Source organism: Sciurus carolinensis, chromosome 3, assembly GCF_902686445.1.
Source record: "Sciurus carolinensis chromosome 3, mSciCar1.2, whole genome shotgun sequence".
Taxonomy (NCBI): domain Eukaryota; kingdom Metazoa; phylum Chordata; class Mammalia; order Rodentia; family Sciuridae; genus Sciurus; species Sciurus carolinensis.
In genome coordinates, this window is record NC_062215.1 from 17,143,206 (window position 1) to 17,167,831 (window position 24,626).

Genomic DNA, 24,626 nt, shown 5'->3' on the forward strand with positions numbered 1-24,626 from the left:
ATGAGCCCAGGGAGCCCCGGAAGCAAATGCCAACCTCCCAGGTGAACTTGTGCACGCTGCATGCTCTTGCGGAGCCTGTTTCCCCTCTGTGTGATTCGGGAGAGGCACCAACTCCCGAGGACCCCCAAGACCTTCCGTGGACTCATCCTGTGATCCCTGCTCTCTTTAGTGCTCACAACAAAAAGGCTCCTTGGATAGATATGGAATTTCTCTAATGCCCCGATTTCTCTTTTGCCACGCGTGGCTTTGCTCTGCAATATTCTGCCGGCTCTTCTAGAGGCACGGGCCCCAGGGCCTCTGGTTACAGGGGAGCCTGGGTTGACAAGCTCTTCTTTACCTTCAAGCCCTTCCTCTTGTGGAGCCCTGTCCAGGGCAGGCTGGCATCGTGGACCTGGGCCTGGGTGTGGGTGTGGCCCAGCTCTGAGGGTGGGGGTGGCGGCATGAGTGGGATCAACATGGCCACTGGCATCACGGGCAGCAGGGGTATCAGCTCCTCCGAGGACCCGGGAGAGGTGGGGGACAGCTCGTCGGGATCCAGGTTGGCGTCGCTCCAACCCTCGGAGCTCTCACTGTGGCCCTCCGGACTGACGGCTTCATCCCCAGATATGGTGACCAATTCAGCTGTGACTTCCGCAGGGTCGACAGTCCTGTTGCAGAGGTCAAAATCCTCTGCCCTTTGGTGGGTGGCTACCTCAAACTCGCCAGCTGTGAGGTCATCTGCTGTGGGGTCATCTGCTGTGCCCTCCTGCTTCTGCTTGGAGCCAGCCACAGGGGCAACACAGAGCCCTGCCACGGGCTGGACAGGCACCTTGGCTTTGCCCTGGCCCGTCCAGAAGAGGGTGAGCTCTTGGCGGCAGGCAGCCACAGTCAGGCTGGTGACCAGGGTACTGGACACTAAGTAGAGCAGGGCGGGCTGGCCCATCTCCATGAGGACCATGGCGACAAAGGTGACCAGCAGGCCCACAGCGTAAGCCATGGTGCAGGCCACATAGTAGACCTGGCGAGAGCAGATTTGCACATCAAAACGGTGACAATAGGCAACCAGGAAGCCGGGGACCACAATGTCACCGAAGCCGAGGATGGAGAAGGGCTGGTCACACAGGGTCAAGGCGGAGAAGCTCAGCCGGGGCACTTTGAGCACCATGGGCAGCCTCTCGTGGCTGGAAGAATCCGCTGGGCCCGCAGCGACCTCCACCATGATGCTTTCCCCCGTCTTGGTGAAGAGGGGTGTGACGAAGACGAAGAAGACGTCGAAGGCCAGCAGGGCCAGCAGGAAGGAGGCACAGTTCTTGAGTGTGGGCAGTCGCACGCGCCGCAGGACAAAGAGGCAGTAGGTGATGCCCAGCACGTCCTGCAGGAGCCACGCCCAGCGGTCCTCGTTGCGGTAGCTGACCCACAGGAGGGTCACCATGGTGCACAGGCCCGCCAGCAGCAGCAGGGGCAGCTGCAGAGAGGCCCGGCTGCCGGGCAGCGGCCACTGGTACTGCCACAGAGTCAGGTGACGCACCAGGGGTGCCAGGCAGCTGTAGAGGCCGGTGCCAGCACCCAGGCTGAAGATCCCAATCATGACGTAGACGAAGCAGTCGTAGAAGAAGTAGAGAAGCACCATGATGGAGCAGGACATGGTGACCACGGCGCCCGTCATGGCTGGCGTGAAGTCCACCGGCGAATCCTCCTCCTCCTCCTCCTCCTGCTGACCTCCTGGGGTCCCCTCAGCTACCGCTCCTTGCAGCTGATGGTGACCACCAGGCCCCCCTCCTCCCCGGGCCCGGAGCCGCTGCAGCCGATCCGCCTCGGTCATGCCGGCCCAGTAGCCTCCCGCGGCCACAGTGCCTACGGCCAGGATGAAGATGACCACCATGTTGTAGTCCATGACAGGCTCTGGGGGCGCGTACATGGCCACGTGGATGACGGCGTTGCCGCCAGCGTGGCTGAAGATGTCAAGCATGTCACTGTAGCGCAGCACGGCCACAGGGATGGCGAGGTCTGGCAGGGGCTTGCGGGGGTCCTGGGATGCTGGCGTGGTGTCTGAGCACTGTTGGTTGCTGACCCGGCTCACAATGAGCAGCCCGTGGGCGCCTTGGCCCTGAGCAAGCCAGCCCTTCTCGTAGAAGCTGCAGTTGCCCCTCATGACCATGGCGGTGGTGTGGCGGAGGGGCTGCGACTGGGGGGAGCTGGTCTGGGCCTGGTGGAAGGAGTCCTCTCCTGGGCACCAGCGTGCCATGGTGCCGTCATACAGGGGCAGGAGTGGGGCGTGGTTCAGGTCTCGGGGCAGGGTGACGTAGTCGGAGCTGAACAGGATGCAGTAGTCCTTGCTCCAGTTCTCGGACACCACGTGCACCACGCCGTACTCCCCCTGGGCCACCCTGCTGACAAGAAGGAGGAGTGAGCCCACCAGGAGGAGGAAACCCAGGCACGCCATCCTCCTCAGCCACCTACTGCGTTGTCCCCGGGTGGCAGCTGCCCATAGCTCAACTCCCCTGTCATGGCTGGGTGTGGCCCTTTGTCACAGAGCAGCTTGACCACCTGTCCTGGAAACCAGGGCCACACCTACCTGGTCATAAAGCTGTGTGGTCTTCGGTCAAGGACACAGCTGCAGGGCACAGGGTCCCTTCCAGGATCATGTTCCCCAATCCTGGCCCTGGTAGAGAGGTCATCTGGGTCCCATTCTTTACTTGCCATCTCGAAACCCTGAGACTTCAAGCTGTCCTTCAGAATCAGTCCCTCTTTCCACCAGGCACACAGCTGGATTTAATCTCCAGCCTCCCTTGAAGTTAGGCGTGGCCATGCAACTAAGTTTCTGTCAGTAGGAACTGAACAGAAATGTGAGCCCTTGCGGACATTGGCTGAAAGATTGTGGGGTCCCTCATCCCTTTTTTCTGTCCCCTTCTCACAAGTTGGAACAAAGACAGGCCTGTGATCTGGTTTTGACTATGACAAGGAGAACAATGTCCTAAGGAATGGAAAGAAAGTGGAGGGAACGGGGTCCCTGGAGTCTGCATGGAGATGCTCACTGAGAACTCTCACCAGAGAGATACATGATCCTCCATGATAAGCCATGGACTTGTTGTGGGCCTCTTTGTCATGGCAGCTTAGCCTTACCCTAACCCACCTACATCACGGATGAGTAACACTCAGGGTCAGAGAAACCCAAACTTCCCCAGCTAGGAAGGGTGGGGGTTCTCGTGCTGGTTAAGTCACCAGATCTTTCTGTCTCCCAAACATTTTCACTGGATTCTGTGCCACTGTCCCTACTGGGCAGACTTCCAGCTGGAAAGAGGGAGCTCAAATAATAGTGAGAGCTGGCTGTGGGGTCAGGAGACCCAGATGCTGGCTCTGTGTTAGTTTCTTGGGCCTGCCTTAACAAATGATCCCAAACTAGATGGATTAAAACATTTATTCTCTCACCGTTTGGGAAGACAGAAATCTGTTATGGACTGAATGTTTGTGTCCTCTCAAAATTCACATGCTGAAACCTAACCCCAAGGTGATGGTATTTGCAGTGGGGGCCTTCGAGAGGTAGATGGGTCAGGAGACAGGTGGAATTAGTGCCCTTGTAGAAGAGACTCGAGGAAGATGATCTCTGTTGGCCTTGTAAGGACACAAGGGGGCCCTTTGCAAACCAGGAGGCAAACCCTCACCAGGGACTGACTCCGCCAGCCAGCACCTTGATCTTGAGTTTTACTAGATCTCTACAACTGTGAGAAATAACTGTTGTTGAAGCTCCTAGTCCATGGGATTTGTCTAAAAGTCTGGAATCGAGGTGTCACATCAGGGTGCTGCTCCCTCTGAGAGTCCGAGTGGAATCTTCCTGGTCTCTTCCTTGGTGGTGGCTGCAAGCCTCTTTGCTTCCCTGGCAGCAATCTCTGCCTCTGTGTCACATGGCTTTTCCCTGTCTGTCCCCGTGTCTCTTCTAATAAGGACTCTAGTGACAATGGCTTAGGGCTCACCTGAATGAACTCATCTTGACTTAATTACCTTGGCAAAGACTGATTTCCAAATAAGGTCACGTTCACAGGTACTGGGGACTTAAGCATATCTTTTGGGGGACACAGTTCCACCCATGACACATGTGCTATTTTAACCTCCAAAGAGCAATTGGGGTCAGCAATCTTCCTCATCCATAGTGTGTCCATCCTTTCTGATTCCAAGTCACCCTCTTTGGGAACATGGTCCCACGAAAACACCCATCTCCCGCACCCAGCTCTGGATTTTTTTTCGTTGTTTCCACATTTTTTCAGCTCTGGCTTCTAGATTTCTGGATGTTCTGAAGTGAAGAGCAAGTTTGAAGGACCTTGCAAAGTAGTCTGGGCGACTCATCTAGATTTTGACAGCCCTTTCCCCCTAATTACTTATATTTGTCTCACCAACACCTAATTTGACAGCTGCCTTTTGTGACTCATTTATATTGCGTCTTCCAAAGCCTTCAACGGAATTTTCATAACTGGAAACATTTCTCCTTGTTTGTGCACTTCTGATTTATCCATTAATGTAATGCTTAATTAGATTACAAGCAACAATTAAAATGACAATTGAACTGTCAAAAACACATCAGGAAACCAACACGGCTGATGGATGTGCCACCAGCTGGTGTGGGAAGTGAGCGGGTCCAGGGGAGGAGGCTGCCGGCTGCCCCTGCAGGAGAGTTCTCATTGTTGGTCAGGAGACCACAGGGACAGGGGGTCAGCATGGGCAGGTCTCATCACAGCATAATGCAGTGTCCCCATGGAGTGCACTTGTCTGAATTTGGGTCTGTAGATGCTGGCGGGTTAGGAAGCCCTTTGCTGAGCGCTATGAAAATAATACTGTTTCTGGTCCCCCAGTTATGATGAGCAAGATAGGCCTTCACTCAGGGCCGTGATCCTAAGCAGGGACTCATGGGTCTTTTAGAAATCAAGGACCAACACATCCACTGCGATAGATATTATTAAAAACAAAACGAAACACCCCGACAGTAACAAGTGAGAAAATGGAGAAACAAAGATCCTCATGCACGGCTGGTGGAAATTCAAAGTGGTGCAGACACTGGGGAAAACAGCTTGGTGGTTAAGCAGAGAATCATCACACTATCTAGAAATTCCACTCCCAGGTGTGCATCCAAAAGAATTGAAAACAGGTGTCCAAACACAAATTTGTACGTGCTCATGCACAACAACTTGAAATATGTGGAAAGAACCCAGGGATCCATTAGCTGTTGAATGGATACGGTGTGGTCCAGTCATGCAGGGGAAGTCCTCAGCTTGCACAGGAGAGGTGGGTAGATGCTTGCTACAATGTGGATGGACCTTGGAACCATCATAGTAAGTGAAAGAAGCCAGACAAAAGGACAAAAAGCAAATGGTGGATGCCAATTATCTGGAACACCCAGAACAAATCTATAGAGAGATCAGATTCATGGTGGCCAGGGTCTGGGGAAGGACAGGGGAGTGACTGCTAACGGGGTTTCCATTTGGGGAAACAAATGCACAACATCGTGAATGTATTTTTATTGTTATATAATAATTGCACATATTTATGGGGCACAAATAGATTTAATGCCACTGACTCACACACTTTAACATAGCTAAAATGATAAGTGGTAGAATTTGTATTTTATCACACCCAAAATAACAAAAACCAAAAGCTGACTTATCCCCTGCAGTGGCACAGTCCTCAGGACAGGCCTCACTGTGGTTCCTCAGAACCCTGTCAGGCCAGCATGCACCCCAAAACTTGGGGGTTCAGCAAACTTGGGAACCAGCCTGGAACTATGTCGCATGCCTGTCATCCTAGATTCTCAGGAGGCTGAGGCAGGAGGATGGCAGGTTGGAGGCCAGCCTGGGCAATTTAGCAAGACCCGGTCTCAAAATAAAATGAAACAGGCTGGGGATGTAGCTCAGTGGTAGAGCACCCCTGGGTCCAATCCTCAGTACAAAAGAGAGAGAAAGGAAGGACAGAGGGATGGGAAGAAGGAAGGGAGGGAGAAAGAAACAAAAAGAAGGAAAAAGGAAGGGAGAAAGGAAACATGGGTACTCTAGACAGAGCTTGCTCCTGCCCTTCCTCCTTGGTCTACCCTTGGGCTCCTGGTGCCCAGGCTCAAAGAACTCTCTGAAAGCTCCTTCCCTCCACGTCTCTTCCTGAGACCCAGCTTGCCGAGGGTGGTCACTGCTTCAGTCACTGCTTCCCCAGGATCCCCACCTCCTACCCCAGCCCAGTCCATCAGCCCTGGACTTGCCTTTCCATGTGACCACTTTGTGCCCTGACCCTTCTACATGAGTGGCTGGTGCCCTTTGGGGCTGTGGTCCACTCTCCTGCTGGAATTCTGCTCTAAGACTTCGCAGACTCCTGACCCCTGACCTCCAGATTCAGCCCTTTCCTTGACAGCAGCCCCTGCACTGGCTGCTCTGCTCTCTTCCCTGTCCCCACCTCAGCCAGCACCTGAGCTCTCGGGGGCTGCCCAGAGCAGTCCAGGGCAAAGTCTCTGCCTTCCATTTGGACCTAGACAGCATCTGGAAGATTCATCTTCACCCATTCAGGAGAGAGAGCATCAGGCCCCAGGGAAGGGAAAGCGCCCGCTGCTGGGCACCTCTTCTGCCCCGACTTGCTGGCCCAGCGTGAGCTGAAGATTGGGCAGACGGGGAAGGGACTGGCTTGCCGTCTGTTCCCTCCCCCGTGCCAGCAATGAAGGGGAAAGAAGCAAGAGCTCAGCCCCACTGACCACGCGGCCTGCCCTAGCTGGGTGCCCCCAGTTCTCCCCAGTCTCCTCGGGTCCCTAAGAGGTCCCAGCCCCCCTGCCCTCCCCTGCTTTGGTCAGTGAACAGTGAGGTGGGGCAGCAGGGACGCTTGGAGGGACAGAAGGGCTGGGTGGCAGGCGGGTGGCAGTTTGGAGTTTCATCCAAATCATGAACTCGTTGGTGCTTCTGTCACATCGTGAGCTTTGAGAAATGAACATGGCCCAGGCCTCTCTTGACCTAAGCCTGTCTGGTATCTGTAGGGGTTGCTGGGCTAGTGGGGAAGACGGGAGGCCATGCTCAGAGGTGGAGCTGGGACAACCTGGGGACACTGGGAGCACTCGAGGCCCAGGCTCTACAGGCTCCAAATCCTATAGCCAGCTCAACTCTGAATGCTCTTTGTCCAGACCGGGACCCCAGAATGTCCCCAGGGAAGTACTGGAGGAGGCAGTGGGGCAAGGAGGGTGACCCTGCAAAGAGCTACTTCCCCACAGGGGTCAAACACTGAGGAGCCGTGAGAAGCCACCTTGAGTTTTCATCCAGACATGCCACTCCTGGGTGCCCAGTGGTGGCGCCTGGGTCCCACCCTCCGTGCAATCGCACCTGTTAAATGGGGCTCACAGCATCTGCTTTGTAGGGCAGTATGAGAACAGATGAGGTTCATGTGCGTGGCCTGGTGCCCCCAAAACACACAGTGCTGGTGGGGGTTGCTGGGGATGAGAGGTATGGAGACCTGCTCTGTTGGGGCCCAGTGTGTGCAGCTGAGTTGGGAGTCAGGGGCTGGCTGAGATGACCATGAGACACTCCTGAGCTGGAGGCCAGCGGCCCCTCGCAGGGTTACACAGAGCCTGGGCTGCAGGCAGGCCTGCCATTGCTTCTGGACTGGGCTGCGTGGCTTGAAATGCAGCAGCCTTTACAGAGTGAGGGGGTGGAGGGGTGGGGAAGAGGTGCTGGAGACACAGCGGCATCGATTCCACCCAGGTGGCCTCAGCTGCTGGACACAGGCTGGACCAGCCTTGGTGGGCCACAGCTTCATGTTGGATGTGTTTCAGATCAATCTGAAACCCTGTGGCCTCCCCTGCCCTCTTGCCCCAGATCTGCCTCTCCAGCTCTGGCCTCTCCACCCAAGGCCCCAGGACTTCAGTCAGCTGAGGGGTGGGAGGAGCCCTGGAGCCAGAAGGCCTTCCGTCTCCGGGGAGTTGCTAGGCCTCGGTTTCCTCAGCTGCAGAATGGGCTGGTTCCCATCTCCCTGGGCTAGTTGAAGGCTAGGTAATACATGCTAAGAAGGACTTCGTGGATTGCAAAAGTCTACCGACGGCCCTAATTAAGGTACTATTATCTGGGTTTCAAAACCTCTCTCCCTAATAGATGATTTCCCCAGATCTGGCCTGCTCCCCAATCCTGGCCCTGGGGTGCCAGCACAGGGACCTAGAAGGGACAACAAGGACCCTAGGGAAGGGTTTGTGCTGTGTCAGGGAGGGGGATCCTGAGCTGGAACGACTGTGTGTCTCTTATGTGCCTATGAGCAGGGAGGGTCTCAAGGAGAAATGGGCTCAGGTATGGGTACGCTCAGGAGGCTGTGACCCCTGGGTGTGGCAGGGAAAGATTCTTAAGGGTATAAGGGAGGGGTCTGTCCTCTGGTCTTGGGGGGACCCCAGTGGCCCCTTATCCTGCTGCTGCTGAGCCTCGCTCCTTAGTCCAGTGATGCTAGCCACAGCCCCGCTCGCTCCCATGGGCCTTCCTCACCCCGCACGCCCACCCTCGGAGCAAGGGGCCTGGTCTGGGGCCTGCATTAGCCCTGCCCTGAAGCCCAGAGGACACTGCTGTGGATGGGTGAAGCTCTGGGCTTCTGGTCCTGGACGGGGCAGGGTGGGTGGGGAGGCTGCAGACCTTTGGGACTCAGAAGTTCCCTGCTGTGCCCCAAAGCACCCCGGGCCCCCTTAAGTCTCTGAATGGCAGGGCTAAGGCCATCTGGACCAGCCCCTGCTTGCTGGGCTTTTCTGCCCATGGCCTTCCAAGGCCAGGGGCTCTGAGAAGGCCCCTGGCATCCGTGCTGGGTGGCTGCTCCCCTCTCCGCTCCCACGGGGCCCAACACTGAGAGAAGCACTTAGAAGGTGCCCAACAGCTGGAGCAACTGGGGGCCCAGTGGGAAGGGGCTGGTCAGTGCTGCCCTCTCAGGTTCCCTGTCCCACCTGCGTCAGGGAAAGGCGACTTGAGAACCAGGTCTCCACGTCCGTACGTCCGTTGTGGCCTTTTGTCCCTCACTAATCAGTCTGGTCCCTCCTGTCGGCCAGGAGGGCGACTCCCTTCTCCCCCCCAACACCCCCACCTCACACCCTAAATTGCTCTGGAAGCCACTGGTCCATCCCTGTCCTCGACTCCTGGGTCCCCTGCTCCCATCTCTCTAACTAAGGGCACAGGACTTGGTAGGACAGGCACCCAGCAACTCCCTCAGGGCCTCCCCACCCCCCACCCGCAGTGCTGCAAACTCTGGGCACCTCGGTCACCTTAGTCTCACACCCCAGCTTCCCAACTGCTGCCTGCTTCTCAGTTCCACTCCTCCCTGGGGCGGACCCATGCCTGTGGGCTGTGACTTTGTACTGGCTGTCCCCTGCCAAGGCAGCCCTCCCCCACACTACTGATCCAGGTCCCTTCCCTCCCCGATCCAGGACAGATCCATCTCCTTCCAAGTCCCCACCCCTGGCCCTCCAGCAGTCCTGGGTGGCTAGCGGGGTTTCCCAGTGTCCACCCTCTCAGGCACCCTCTCCGGCACCCTCTCCCTGACCCCTGGCAGAGTCCAGGCCTTTGCAAATGCTGGTTGAAAAGATAAATATTATTATTTACATTAACCACACGCAGCGGCACCCCTGCCTCCCGTGCCCCCTCCCTGCTCTAGCTGCCCAGCCCCCTAGACGTGGGGGCCCTGCTGTGGGGGACAGTACAGTCCACACTGGGCAGCAGTTTGCCAGCCAGTTGCCAGGAGCCAGTTGCTCCAGAGCCCTCAGGCGGAGAGGGGCCCTGTTCCCTTTGCTTAGTGGATGAGCCGCCCCAGAGGCAGCTGCAGGCCCCAAGGCCTCTCTCCCGCCTCGAAGGGAGACTGACCTCCGTGGGGCACACACTGGCTCTTGTTCACAGGCCGCTCAATCCGCCTTCCTGCCCCCACTTCTCACAGATGGGAGACTCCCAGAGGCAGCAAGTGGCAGGAGTCAGGACCAGGGTACTGTAGGTGGGGACGTGAGGGGAAGCTGGAGCGTCCCATGGGTAGTTAAGTGTCCAAGGGTGCAAGGCAGCAAGGCAGGGCATTTTTGATGGCAGTGCCACAGTGCCAATGACATTCTGGCGGCTTGGGATTGACTTCTAGTGATGTGGCCCACTATCTGATGATGTCACCCAATTTCTAATAATGTACCCAGGGTTCCAGACCAGACAACGTGACCTTGTTCTCAGTGGTGGGCTAATGCTTGGAGGCCTGACGGTGAATGGATGCTGTCATAAGTTTCCCATGATGCCCTGGGGCGGTGAATGCCTCCCCGATTTGCAGAGGACCCCAGCTTTCCAGTGGGGTGGCCGTTTTGTGCTGAGACAAGACAACTCTTGGGGAGCCCCATGTGCTGCTGAGGGTTTTCCAGCTTCCCAGTTCCATTCCAATTTCATTCCTCAGGGAGAACTGGGCCCGGCCCGGCCCAGGCCTACAGGCTGCTGTCCACTCGTAAGCCTAGAACAACTGCTTCGGGGACGGGTCCTCCCAGGCTCTCCGGGCGCAGCTCCGGGTGGAGAGGGAGTGGAAAGGGGTCGGTCGCCTCCACAGACAGGGTCGTCGGAGGCCGCGCCAAGGCCTGCAGCTCAGACTGCCGTGGACTGCTTGATGCTGTGGAAGCTGACGCGGGTGGGGGACGTGGGGATGGACATGGCACGGGCCACACGGGCACGGATGGAGTGCTTGTCCTGCCACCGGTGCCACCTCTTCCGGATGGCAGAGCGGACCTGTGGGAACAGGGCAGGGCGTGGTGTCTGCTCTGGCTGGGGGCCCAGGACCCCTCAAACACACCGAGGTGGAGACATTCACATCACTCACGCTCTCACTTGCATCTTTGTTGGGACAATCTTCTCAAGTTAGGAAAGGACACCTTTTCTTAATCTGCACAAGGGGCCACCTGGCCTTTGCCATGCAAAATCCCTCTCCTCAGCCCTGTGACATCCTCCCCACCCCCGCAGCCCTGCCCCAGGGCTTCCTGGTTTCCAGACTAGTGGAGGAGACGGAGCTCCAGTTTTCTGCACCCCCCATGCCAACGACCCAGGGCAAAAAGAGAGGGGTGCCTCTGACGAGAGCTGGGGTGCCAGGCCCTCTGGGGGCTCTGAGCAGCACCCTATTGGGACCTGGGAGCAGGAAGCAGCCCTGGGGCAGGAGGAGGCCGAGGGGGCGTCTCCGGTGGGCCTCAGCTTCCTGAGCCCAGCTCTGAGCAGGTTCTCACCTCGCTGTTGAGGAAACAGTAGAACACAGACACGAAGAAGCCCTGGGGAAGAGGGGGCAGTCAGAGCCTGTGTCGGGGGTGGCCCACCTGGACCCCAGGCTGTCCCCAGCTCTGCCCCACCTCCCGGGAGAGTCCCCACGCCAGCTCTGGGGTGAGGGCCGGGGGCCATACCTGGAAGGATTCCAGGAAGGAGTTGAAGTAGATGAAGACGACTCGGGAGACCTCGTCCTCCCCAGGGTTGACAAAGAAGAGCATGTAGGTGATGCCCAGCAGGGGCAGCAGCACCAGAGTGGCCTTCACCGCCTTCCTGGGGTGGGGGGGCAGAGTCACAGCCTGCCGAGAAGGGGGCCGGGCCTCTGGCTGGGGTGGGAGGTGGCAGGCCTGTACGAGGCAGGGGAGCTGCGGTCTCCAGGGACCCTGCTCAGAGGCTGGGACTCTGAAGCCCCCACGGGTGGAGGGGAACCTGGTACCTGTACTGAATGGTCTCGGATGTGGTGGATGCCCGGAGTTTGGTCATGAGGATGCGGACGATGTTGAAAAGGAAGATGAAGTTGATCTGCAATTTGAGCACATGGGTGGGCCGGGTGGCGTGGACGTGTGCGGGATGTTGCGGGTGGGGATGGGAGAGACCAGGCCCTCGGCCTCCTCAATTCCAGCCTCATTGTCCCCCATGGCTCTCCCTCCCCCTCGTTAGCACCTCCATAGCTCTGGCCCCAGGCTCCCCTGAGTGGTCCCCACCTCTAGGCAGAGGGGTCCTTTCTGTCCACAGCAGGTCCTGGCTGCCCCTTCCCACTGTGCCCTCTCCTGCTCTCCACCAAGGTTCTTACCAACAGGACCAAGATCATGGGGCCCTGGTAGATGTAGTCGGTGTAAACCCCAGGCCTTTTGCCAAACCAGCACCTAGAAGGTCACAGAGGAAAGAGGAGGCGGGGGTCATCTGGGTCCACTTCAGTGGCACAGGCAAGGGCAGTGCTTGGCCAGGGCAGGACTGGGGCTGGCAGTCAGGATGTGAGTGCCCCAATTCCAATCCTGGAAGGTCAAGCCAGCTGACTCAGTGCCTCAGTGATCCCACCTGCAGGATGGACAGCAGCCTCTGCTATGAGATGGACAGTTGGAACTGTGGAAGAGACCACCGAGTGGCCCAGGAACTGGCAGGGGCCCAACATAGCACTGCTTCCTCAGTTCCCCCTTGTGGTCCCCTGGCGGTGGATGTGGCTGAGCATGGTTCTGTGGGAATGGGCACCTAACGGTTAGCAATCTGTCTGAATTCATTTTTTCTTTAACTTTTTTTTTTCTTTTTTCTTTTGTACTGGGGAATTGAACCCAGGGGCACTTAACAACTAAGTCACATCCCCAGCCCTTTTTATTTTTTATTTTGAGACAGGGTCTCGCTAAGTTGCTTAGGGTCTGGCTAAATTGCTTTGCACTTGTGATCCTTCTGCCTCAGCCTCCTAAATTGCTGGGATTACAGGCATGTGACATTGGCCTGGCTCTAACTGAAGTATTTAAATTACAGCATGAATGACCTTAACAGAGACAATTTCACAGGAACTACCTGTTGCAAGAGGCAAAACTGCTTTGCATTATCCTGAGTTGACCTCCATCAAGTTCCAGGGAGTGAGTGCAGATAGGACAACTGGAAGTTCTATGTCCTTGTGGGCATAGAGGCCCACAATAGCTTGATCTCATCATGCTCCCCAAAACCAGAAATTGAGATTTTTATGTGAAACCTCTTGGTTTTTAAAGGTGGCTACAAAATCAGGCTTTCAAACCACACCATGCAAGCCGAAGGCCGCTGTCAGAGGGCCAGGTCCCAGCCCTTGCAAGGTTTCTGATCTGCAAGGTCTGCAAGTTCTTCATGATCTCTCAAGCTCCCATCCTTTCTGCTGCAGTGTCTGCATCTGACCAGCAGGTGGAGCTTCAGAGCCGCTCAGACCCACTTTATTCATTCCAAGCATCCTTATCCTTTTCCCTGCAAGGGAGGCTATGTCAGCTCCCTCTGTGGTTGAGGGGAGCAGAAGGCACCTGGAACCCGGTCAGATGGTCAGCGGATCCTGAGGATGCTTCGTTGGCACTGATTCTGTCTTCTTTCCTCACCAGTTTGGTCCATCCTTTTCTGCCTCTTTCTCAGAAGTTCTCAATCTTAGCTGCCCATTGGAACCACCTGGGCAGTTAAAAAAAATCTTGGTGCCCAGGCCACGCCCCAGACCAATGGCATCCCGCTCTCTGTGGTGGAGCCCAGGAATCAGCACTTTTTAGAGTTTCCAGGTGATTCTCCATGAGACACAGCTGAGAACCCCTGCAATAGCGGAAGTCTAGTTTTCAGGGGTGACTGAGAACAAGAGTCTCCTTCACAGGGAACCCCAGAGCTGGAAAGAGCCTCTGAGACCAACTGGACCAGAGTCCATTAAATCCATGGAATCTTTGTTAAAACAAGTCCTACTGTTAATGGAAACATTTACATAGCATATACTACCCGCCAGGCTCTATACATATTCTTAATATGTATTAACACATGACAGTCCCACCAGAACCCTTTGAGGTAGGTCCTGTTGGTGGGATGCCCATTTTGCAGAAGAGGAAACTGAGGCACACAGCAGTAATTAGCTCAAGATCATAAGCTATTTAATGATGGAGCTACTATTCAGAACCTGGGTAGCCTGGCTCTAGAGACTGTTCTTGTTAAAGTTCAAGAGATATGAAGGAGGGACACTTGGATTGAATCCAGCACCCAACTCTCTGCTTTATAGATGCAGAAGCCAGGGTCTGGCAGGGAAGTGGGATGGCCGAGGGTCCTTGGGGAGGGTCAGATGGAGTTGGGCTGGGAGCCTGGACCTCAGGGTGCGGCAGGTGACTTACTTCTCATTGTCGTAGTACAGCTTCCCAATGGCCCAGGCCACAATGATGGGGAAAGGTACACCTGGGGAAGAAAGGGGCAGTCATAGAGCCTTTAGGGGCAGCTGGGGGCCTGCTGGGTCTGGAGGACCCCATGGGGCAGGGGTTACCAGGGGTTGAGCATGAGCTCACACACCTTCATGATGATCCCACTGTCCCCACCCCCAGGGAGGGTGCACACCCCACCACACCAACCTGGCCTCCAACTCCCAGGCCCCTGGCTGCCCGGCCTGGGGCCGGGGGCTGGCCCAGCTCACCCCAGCCAATGCAGATGAACATCCACTTGCGCAGCCGGTCGGTGGAGTAGGTGAGCACAATGGCCGTGTGCAGGTAGCAGCCCTCGCCGAACATCCAGAAGAAGTTGGTCACATGGAAATAGTTGTAGGCAGCTGTCACCAACCGGCACCAGCCCTGACCCCCCAAATAGAGGTGAGGATGAGCTGGGGGTGGGGGCAGTGCAGCACCCATCTCCAGGTCTGGGGCCTCCTGGGGGTCCCACTCCTGTTCTATGGGCACGAAGGCCTGGCCTGGGCCCCTCCTCTGACCCCGGGCTTGTCCCCACCCTGCTGTCCCCTGCCGGGACATACCACGTTGCTCTGGTGGACCTCGGGGCTCATGGTGAGCTGGACCACGAACCACGTGGCGTTGCGCAGGATGAAGGCCGAGATGAGATTCCAGTGGATGATGTTTCTCAGGCACCGGATGCTCCTGGGGCAGCAGGGGCAGGCAGGTGACCAGAGCGATGAGAGAAGAGAGAGAATGAGGGACAGGCCGCCAGCCTCTCGCCAGTCCAGATGCATGGTGGGGAAACTGAGGCTCAGAGCAAGTGGGGCTGACTGGCTAAGTCACAGAGAGGAGGCAGCCGGTTCCTTCCACTGCCCCACGGGACCCTTCCTGCCTGTGACCCCCAAAAGTAAGCGCCTGGGCAGAGCCTGGCACGCTCTGTGGATAAGGCTCGCTGCGGGTGCCGCTCCCCTGGGCAGGTGTCCCCCAACTCCAGGCCCTCTCAGGGTTGAGAGCAGAGGTGGGCAAATACGAGTCTTCCAGGGGGACACCTCCTCCCAGCTCAGCCCTGACACTTCCTGCCCCCCACCTGCCCGCACGCCGCAGCCCTGCACACTGGAAACTGAAGTGGGGAGGCCACTCCAGGGACCCCACCTCCAGGGCTCCACGTGCCTGGTCGCCTGTCTGTCTGAAATGGGGTCATACCAGCCAAGGTGTGGGCGACACAGGGAAGCCGGGCTTGGTCCCTCCTCCCTGCACCCTTCAGTAGCTTCTGCAGTGGGCAGAAGAGGCTCTGCTCTCAAGGCTCCGAGACTCCCATGAATGCCACCTCCTTCCCACTGAGGGCAGAGGCAGATGTCCCCTCCCAGCAGCCCGGGAGCTACCCCTGCATCCTACTTCCCTTGCCCTGCTCGAGGACCCAGGGACAGCAGGGGGCAGTGCCAGGGTCTTCTCACCTGAGCCGCAGAAAGAGGACAAAGGCCACCAGGAGGGCCGCCAGGGAGATGCAGTGGCCCAGGTAGTTGATGATGACAGCGATGTGGTAGTGCACCTTGCTCTTCTTCTGAAGCAGGAGAGGGGGCAGAGGTGAGGCTGCTGCACAGCCATGCCCTGCACCCACTGGACACAAGTGCCCAGGGCGACAGGGACAGAGGGGGCCACAGTGCTGGGGCTCAGCCCGTCCCCAGGCCCTCCTGGCTGTTAAGCACCGTCCAGTTGAAGCCAATCTGTCCCTGAATCCCAGCTCTGCCTACCGCTTTGTGCAGTTGGACAAATCAGGATTAAACGGCATCTCTCCATCACGGGAATGCCGCCCACAGGTGAGCTCCAAGCTCACAACTGTTCACACTGCCATTGTGTCCCAATGCCTGCTGGCCCTGGGAGGGTGCAGAGACCCCAGCTCTCCAGGTCCTCTTTCCTCCACCCAGTTTTGGATTGTATCACCATCTTCCTGGTCACTCCTAAGTCTCTTCTGCTGTGGTTGCGGCCAGCTCTTATTTGCCAGGAGAGGGGTGAGCAGCGCCGTGGACCTGAATCATTGGCAACCAAGAAAACCTGTCCAGGTTCCATGATTCCCCTCCTAGGGTCTTTCCTGGTCCCTGGCTCAGGGCTTCCCAAAGTGAATGAGATCTCTCAAATTCCCTAATTTTATTTCTTAATTAATTTAACACACAGAAGGAAGCTGCTGCCCCCATCTTTCCAGTAATCTTAAACTCAAAGAATGAGAAAGTCTTCCCAGGTACAGGGGGGTTGCATGTCTGTTATGTCCTCAAACCTTCAAGGCGACCCCAAGGGAAGAGCCAGAGGGGCACTTGTAACTTTCTTTATAGAAAAAGCCCCAGAAGTATGTCGACTCCCTCAAAGTCGCCCCGCTCCAACCTCGAAACTGCCTCGTACCTGCACATGCAGATCAAGAGGCCAAGACTATGAGCAGGTTTCCACCCTGTAATGGGGGACTGGCTGGTCCCCAGTGCCCAGCTGTCTGCCCTGCGGAGAGCAAACCAGAGCCTGTCACACAGCTGGGCTCCGTAATTGTGAGGAGGGAACCGGGGGCGTTGGAAGCAGACGGCTTGGAGAGAGGTCCCAGCCGGCACCTCCCTCCCCTCCCCTTTGCTGGTCTGGGGTGGGGCTAGGGGATTATGACACACAGGAACCATGTACAAACCCGAGAAGGGACAGGCTGGCAGAGGCCCTGCTCACCCTTCCAGAGCACCGCAGAGCTCCTGGCTCGCCACGGACCTTCCTGTCAGAAATACAGGATCCACGGAAGTCAGAGCTGCTCTAAGGGACCCAGTTCAGCCCCACCCATCTTCCAGATGAAGAAACTGAGGCCCCAAAACACCTAAGAAGAAGGGACACCTAGCAGGCATCCCAGAGGGGCTAAGCCCTCAGCCCATGCTCCCCCAGCCCCCTGCACGCCTCCCAAAGAGGCCTCCTCCCGGGAAGCCGGGGGGCCAGGAAGGAACTGGTTTTTAGGGTAGAAGTTTTCAAGGACACATCAGGAAATCACATTAGCCACTCCAGCTTCCAAAGGGCTGGGACCCAGGCAGTGGAGGCAGGGCGGGAGAGACAGAGGGGCAGGGGCAAAGGGGGCCTGAGCCACCACTGCAGATGCAGAGGTCTCTCAGCGCCTGTGGCAGATGCCACAACCCTAAGGCTCCAGAATATATGCACACATCAGAGCCTGTCTGGAGCTGGTACTTAATTTCCTTTTATTAAAATTTCCACAAATTCATGCTGAGAAGCCCCTGTGTAACAACGACATCTGCAGAGTCACTAACAGCAGGACCTCCTGGTTTCATCACAGGCCCGGCTGGGACAAGTGAGCAGAGTCACAGGGAGACCATCTGTCAGGGGCCCTGCCTCTGCCCCACATGGGGGCTGGCCTGGATCGTTTGGTTTGGAGCAGGAAGGAGTCATTTATTAAGCACCTACTGTATGTTGGGCACTGAGCCAGGCACCTCTCTGATGTCATTGCTTTTCTTTTTCACAACTGGGCCCTGAGACTGGTCTTTGCGTCCTTGTTTTCCCCTTGAAGAGACTGCATAACTGGCCCGGCCACACAGCCAGCAATTTGAACCTGGCTTTGTGCATTTCTTGGGGGACAAGCAGGGACGAGCAACACAGGTGGTCTCTGGGGAGCTCTCACGCTGGGCCCAGCATCCTCCGAGGGCTTCTGCAGGGGGGATGGGAGTTCAAGAGGGTTCTTCAGGCAGGCTGAAAAGGGATAACCGCGCCAAACCACTCCGGGGGACAGAGGTTCCATGTGGCTTCCTGAGATGTGTCTGGCTGGGTTCAGCCATCTCTGGCCCATATAAGTGAGAAGATGGCTGGAGAGACGACAGTGTCACCCAGAGAGGCCAGAGATACCCTGACAGAGGACCACTGCTGTAACACGGATGTCCCACAAAGTTCATGGATTGGAAACTTGAGCCCCAGGGTAGAGGTGTTTGAGGTGGGACTTGTAAGAGTGTCAGGGGCTGAGGCAGCTCCCCCATGAGTGACTGCTGCTGTCATGGCAGGAATGGGTTCTTCCCACAGGGGTGCATTCCTTATAAAAGGGTGACGGTGGGCCCCACTTGCTTTTTCTAACCCTCTATTTGCCCTTCCATCAGATGATGCAGCAAGAAGGCCTTCGAAGGTGCCAGCCCCTGCCATCTTGGATCTCCCAGCTTCCAGAACCAGGAGCCAATACATTCATTATATACTACCCAGTCTCAGGTGTGTGTCCCAGCAGCACAAAACAGACGAAGAGTCGCAAACACTCTGAAAGATGAATCTCTCCAGTTGACACCCAGACAGAACATCCAGAGACATCAAGAAACTTCCACTAATAACAAGAGATTTGGCCAGGACTGTACTGTGACTGTGACTGTGACTGACTGTACCTTGAGAGATATTCAGCAATACCCTGAGAGTTGGCTAGTGACCCTTCCCCCAAGAAGCAGCCAGTGACACCTGAAGAGACAGCTGAAGAGAATAAACAGCAACATCCCAAGGGACAGCCAATGACCCTCTAAGAGATGACCAAGGACGCCCAGAGACAGTGACTGCCTGACAGCCAGCCACCAAGAACTGCAGAAGCAGCTGGATGCCCAAAGGGCATGGGAAAAGCTAACTGCAGGGGGCTGACCAGCACTCTGTCCCCATCCAGTTAGAAGATCTAAGACCAGTAGGTTCCCTGAGGCAGGTGGCACAGAGTGGCACTGGGCAGAGACCACTGTGTTGTGTCCTCCGTGACCAGAATCTGACAAGCAATTACTGCCTGACTGATTTTGAGCAGTTCAAGACACCATCTAGTCCAAAATGGCGGTGTTCCTATGCCCTGATGGGATGGCAGCAAGGAGCTTCCCACTGCTCCTTCCGTGCATCCCGGCCTTCTCTCTTCCATCCCTGCTTGCCCCATGTTGTCTCTTCCTGCTCGGTTCCCCTGGCCTTGCCAGCAGGTACCCAGTTGCTTGTTCGGCAAAGCATGGTCTCTGAACCAGTGACGTCAGCACCCAGGAGCTGGCAGAAGTCTTGAAGAGAGTGGATGGAGTCTGGAGCCCCACCCTGGAAGCTCAGAATCATTTTAGCAAGAAGCCCATGTGGTTCCCAAGCACCATGTTTCAGACACCCTGGCCCAACCACTGTGCCCTCTCCAGCTGTGATCCCTGGCCTGGGAGCCAGAGTCCCACAGAGTCCCTTTCCTGTCCTCAAGTCCTGCCCTTCCAGGAAGTGCACCAGGGTCAGACTCCTTGTGCTCAGCAGAGCATGAGAGAGGGAAGAGTGCATTCAAGGGAGCAGGAGAGTTGGGGACAGTAGGGGAGGTCACAGTGGGGGGAGATGTGTGTAGGGGCTGCTGATACTGGGAACTGGTGCAGGGTGGTGCTGGGGACTTGCTGCCAACCCCTGGCTGGGTCACACATGAATCGGGCTTCCAATCAGGGACCTATCCCATGGTGGTCCTGGCTGTGGGCACGTCTCCTCTGGCACCTGGACTCTGGGTGACCCATTTCACCAACAGACTTGCTCCACCCCAGGGCACTGGTGCTCAGTTAAGGCTTAGCCCCAGCCTGCCTGCCACTCACCCAGTTGGAACCTCTCTTTGCAGCTCTAAGAGGGAGGGGAGTCTTGGGAGGAGTGGGGGCCTATGAACGCTGGGGCTCCAGAAGGGATGAGGGACGGTGTTTTCACTGATCAAATGAATGATTCCAGAGTAGCTAAGCAAGCAGGCCAGGAGGGGCTGCCAGAGAAGCGGTGGTGAGGTCAGGCAGAGGTGAGTGGGTGGCTGTGTTGTGGAGGGGACGTGTGGGGGGCAGTCCCACCACGCCAGAGGGAGGGTGCCCACGTTACTCATGGTTTTCTCATCGATGACCCCTTCCCATGTACGCCACCACCTCCTCTGACCTCACCGGTGGTATGAGAGGCAGAGGGTAGCAATGAATGGGCGACCTCCAAAGGCCAAGGCACAAGGCAGCCCCCTCCACCCTCCAGGGGGCAGCCATTGAATGATCCTCAGCCTGGTAGAGGACTTAGGTGGAGCCGCCTGCTCAAGATCACACACAGTAGCCTGTAATCCCAGCCTCTCAGGGGCTGAGACGGGAGGATGGAAAGTTTGAGGCCAGCCTCAGCAACTTAGTGAGACCCCACCTCAAATTGAAAAAAACCAAACCAAAGGGCTGGGGTTATAGCTCAGAGGTAAAGCACCCCTGGGTTAAATCTCCCGTACCAAAAACCAAAAACAAACCAAACAGAACAAAACAAACCACCCCAAAACAAAAAGATCACACAGCGCTGGAAGCAGACGCCAAACCCCAAATTGTCTGCCCCCAAAGGCCATGCTGTTCCCACTCTATTGCCAAAGGCGGGTGCTCATGAGAAGTGATGCCCCCCATCCTTTCTCACCCAACCCTGCTGGTGGAGCGAGGGAGAGTCCTCGGTCCCAGGCAGAGGTGGGACCTCCAGGGCAGGAGGAGGGAGGGCTGAGGCGGCCAACCTATTGCCCTGGAGTCTTTGAAGGGAGCTGGGGGGAAACAGGCTGCCGAGTGTCCCCATCAGCCATCCAGACGGAAGTCATGGGAGCCCTGAAGACCTCGCCCTGACAATCAGGAGGCTCAGAGGCGGGGGTCGCGTGAGGAGCAGCGGTGGCCACTGCAGCTTTGACAGTGTCCAAGAAAGGCACAGCTGCCTGCCCCTGGAGGGGTGCTGGCTGTCCGAGGGTGGGGCCACTGCAGATCCAGCAGGGCTCTCAGAGCGTCAGGTGGGTGCGATGGCGACTTTCTGCCAAACAGAGGCAATCCCATCTGCACCTCCCCCACACCACCCCAACTGGGCGGGAACGGTGGTCTCAAGAGCCACCACAGCACAGATCTGCTTTTCTGAGCCCGAGCCATGTTTCCTTCCTCTCATCTACTCTACTGTGTGCCAGGGCGAGTTTTCCATCCCGCTGAGTGGTCCTTGGCCACCCCACTACCCACCCAAACCCATCTCCTCTGGTCAACTTTCTAACTTGGCCCCCACACCCCTCCTCCAGTCCAGGAGGGTGATCCTTTCCCAGCCCCGGGACTGCCCAGGTTGGCTCATGGTCAGGATGTTCTGTGCTCAGGTGTCACAGTAGGGATGCTGGGTCAACCCAGCCCAGCCTGGGTCTGACCTGTGAAATCTGAGATGCCAGGAAACCCCTCATCCTGCACCCCAAGGAATTCCTCTGCCCTACCAGAGCAGCACCGTGGGAGAGCTGATCGGTCCTTTAGGCTCAGCAGTGACCTGCCTTTGCAACTTCTGGATGGAGACTGCTGAGCCTCAGAAGCTCAGGGACCGGGAGGGGCTTACGAGAGCTTAGGGCTGGGGCGGGGGGACTGGCCACCACCTTGCCTCATTCAGGTACCTGAACCCCAGAGCCCCAGTTCCGGGCTCTGGCTCCCTTTGGCCACGTGACCTCGTGTGAGCCACTCCACCGTGCCTGACCTCAGTTTCTCCATCTGTGAGGTGAATGTGTTGGGCCAGATCCCGGTTTCTCACTTTGGTTGCATCAGCAGGCCCCCCTGGGGTGCTTGTTAAAAATACCAACTCCCAGATCCTTCCGGACAGTCGAGCTATTGGGTGCTGGGCAGAGCTCTGGGGTTAACAAGTGCTCTTGTGTGGTTTCTTACTACCAGGAACTACCTGGGGAACTCGGGATGGGATGGAAGGTCTCCAAGGTCCTTTCCAACTCAGATCTTTAAGGCAATGAAATTCTCAAGACTGCCTAGACCAGTCTTTCTTCTTTGCTCCTGAAGCTGGGGCCCCGGTGCCTTGGGATGGCTTCCTTTCCGCCCTTTGCTTTCTGTTCACTTTGCTTTCGGCTACATTTTCTGTTTCTTCCTCCCCCATGACCCCCATCTTCCTCAGCACTCACGGATAAAGAGAGCAGAGATGTAGGGACAGGGCGGAGGGGGCCTGAGGTGGCAGAGACACTGGATGGAGATCTTTACACCTCTACCAAATGTCACTCAGAAGACAGTATTCATGGCGGTGCTGTTTGTAAAAACCGAAGACTGATAATAAACATTGGTTCAATTAGTGATGGTGCATATGGACAGTGGTGCATTATGCAAATGCAGAAAGAATGAAAACACTCTTTTGTTCTGACATGGAACGATCCGCAAGATAGATGGTCATGTGAAAAAAGCGAGGTGTCCAGCAGCATGTGCGACATTTGGGTAAACCCCAAGAGTACCCGCACACGTCATTCCTCGTACACGCAGAGGGTCGCTCAAGAAACTGGCCAATCGGCTCCTCTGGGGCGGGAATCCAGTGGCTGGGGACAGGGGTGGGAGGAGGCTTCACTGTCCTCCCGGCTGTACTTTCTGTGTCATGTGTAAGCAGCATCTACTCAGAAACACTTAAATTTTTAAAAGGATCTCCAGGGCTTTTTCAAAAGGCACCACTACCCCTACTTCTGGCTCTGGTTCTGACAGTCCCTGTGGACCTTGATGTCCCTCAGGTGTGTGGGGTGGAAATGGGCGTGAGCCCCGTGACCATGTCTGCAGTCTGAACGTATCACACCCCCAGCAGGCGGGCTCCGGAGGGCACAGGTAGAAGGAACCTGGACCCCACTCGTCCCTGTACACCCTGCCCAGCAGCTGCCGCCGTCTTGCCGAGCGCAGGGCCTTGACACCACCTCCCCGCTCCCAGACGCCCGCCGGCCACGGCACAGGTATGCGGCTCACGCTGGGGGCCTGGCCCACCCCTTGTGTGGCCGCCCGCCCCGCTGAGCTCACCTCCTCACTGAGGATCTCCTGGCACTCAGAGTAATTCACGCGGGCGGCCCAGCTGCCATTGGCCAGGCACTCCCGGTAGCCGCTGTCTGGAAAAAGAAGAGAGCTGTGACAGTTTGGCATCTGTCTGTCTGTCCATCCATTCATCTGGGCCAGCACTGGGCCTCTGGACGGGATCCCTGAAGTGAAGCTGGGCCTTCTTACCACTATTTCCTGCCTGTTTTTGTCCACTCACCCCTGACAGGGCTACAGCAGCTGCCTGTCTCTGGGTGACATGGTGCTGCCCCCCCAAGCTGACATGACCTTGTCACGGGAACGGCCCGTGAACAGGTGTGGCTAGCCCCCTTGGGTGCCTCTCCGCAGGCTCTTATATGATGGCAGATTTCACGGCGAGTGCTCTTGTGAGATGCTCCCATTTTGGGTCCTGCATGACAGCAGAAAAGGAGGATTGGAGCCCGTGAGTCAGTGCTCACACAGCCGGGCAGGGGCTGGCGGAAGGTATCTGGCGACAGCTCAAGTGGATTTAAATGACAGGGTTCCTGGCAGGGCTTTGGATGGTGGAGGTTTCTGTGGGTGGGCCTCACGTGGCAGGGTTTCATGTGGGGTGGGGGCTCACAGGGCAGGTCTCAAGGAAGGTCCCTGGTGGCATTGCCCCAAGTCGGGCTTTATGTTGGAGGCTCATGTGGTAGGAACATCCCAGGGAGAATTCTTGGACAGAAAGAAGTGTCAGGTGACAGGGTGGGTCTTGCTTGGTAGTGACCTCACTGCCCAGAACCTGCTTCAGCTGCCCCTGGCCTGGCCTCTGGCCCTCGGGACAGAAGGCAGGAGCACGGTCAGGGAAGGCTGGGGGTCTGTGCAGCCCTCAGCCTGGACTAAGCCCCAAACTGTCACCTTCCAAGAAACCCTATGGGCTGCTGCCTGGCTCTGGAGCTCTCGGAGGGGCAGAGCTGCCTAAAGGGTCCCTTTTACTGGCTTTCCTACCTAACTGCCGCCCCCACCCAGACACCAGGGTCCTAAATCCAGGAGGGAAGGGACAGAGGGGTTCTAAATTCTGTCTTGCTCCTCTGCTGGGGAGGTCATCCGACCCCGCCCCACGCCCCTCTCCAGCATCAGTAGTTTATCCTGTTTCCTTGACTTAATTCACTGACTACAAAAGAAAGTGAGCCCTGAGCCATCTCTGCTCGAGCCTCCCTCACAGCAGGCCTCTTCGTGGCTCTCGCTGACCCACAGGACTGGAAGAGCACTGGGGAAGCTGGCCGACTGAAAGGCTGTGGCCTCCTTACTAACCCGAGAAGGTGCTCTGGCTGTAGAGAGCTGGTAGGGAAATGGGGTTCAGTGGATTTTTAAAGCTCTGCCCAGCCTCCATGTGAGTAGACCCGACTCTGGGGCAGAGCCGAGTCCAGGGCAGAATTGACGATGAGGTTGTAGGGACTCGCCTAATTGCTAAATGAGGGCTAAGCTCCCCCAGGGTAGAGGGCTCCATGAGGGGGTGTCCTGGGAGTTTCTTGGGGACCAGGGGGCCAGGAACCAAGGGAAGGCAGCATCTCTGACATGGACAGGAAACCCCTGGGATCAGAGGCGGCTCTGGAATGTCTGCAAAGAAAGGCACTTGTGGGCAGAGACTGGTGGGAAGGGGTGCAGGGGTGGGGGCTTGGGCGTGCAGTTTTTGCCTAAACAGAGGCAGCATGAAAGAGAGCTCAGGGCAGAGTCCCTCCACGCAGACAGCCTTCGTTCCATCCGGACACCCCCCACACTGCTGTGTGACCTTGGGCCAGTCACAACCTCCCAGCTTCCTTATCTATGAG

The 24,626-nt window shown here is 56.9% G+C and overlaps 2 protein-coding genes across 3 annotated transcripts in view; both read right to left on the reverse strand.

The window, feature by feature from the left end:
- Positions 1-301: 301 nt before the first annotated feature.
- Sppl2c (signal peptide peptidase like 2C) lies at positions 302-2,422 on the reverse strand. Its single transcript, XM_047542674.1, has one exon. It carries the CDS (start codon positions 2,420-2,422, stop codon positions 302-304), a length of 2,121 nt encoding a protein of 706 aa, XP_047398630.1.
- A 6,757-nt stretch (positions 2,423-9,179) lies between these two features.
- Crhr1 (corticotropin releasing hormone receptor 1) overlaps positions 9,180-24,626 on the reverse strand; it is a 44,556-nt gene continuing 29,109 nt past the window's right edge. Inside the window, exons 4-13 of one of the 2 annotated variants that reach the window (XM_047546280.1) lie at positions 22,825-22,910; positions 15,538-15,641; positions 14,665-14,785; positions 14,335-14,488; positions 14,042-14,102; positions 12,010-12,082; positions 11,653-11,738; positions 11,354-11,489; positions 11,183-11,224; positions 9,180-10,694 (exon numbers count right to left, since the gene is read on the reverse strand). In XM_047546280.1, coding sequence (XP_047402236.1) covers positions 10,554-10,694; positions 11,183-11,224; positions 11,354-11,489; positions 11,653-11,738; positions 12,010-12,082; positions 14,042-14,102; positions 14,335-14,488; positions 14,665-14,785; positions 15,538-15,641; positions 22,825-22,910 — 1,004 coding nt within the window. In that variant the 3' untranslated portion in view covers positions 9,180-10,553. Of the gene's footprint in view, positions 10,695-11,182; positions 11,225-11,353; positions 11,490-11,652; positions 11,739-12,009; positions 12,083-14,041; positions 14,103-14,334; positions 14,489-14,664; positions 14,786-15,537; positions 15,645-22,824; positions 22,911-24,626 lie in introns of both variants that reach the window. The other variant, XM_047546279.1, reaches the window with a different exon arrangement.

What these genes read in the sequence shown, in the direction of transcription:
- Sppl2c (XM_047542674.1), bottom strand. Translation starts at nt 2,422, where the DNA reads ATGGCGTGCCTGGGTTTCCTCCTCCTGGTGGGCTCACTCCTCCTTCTT.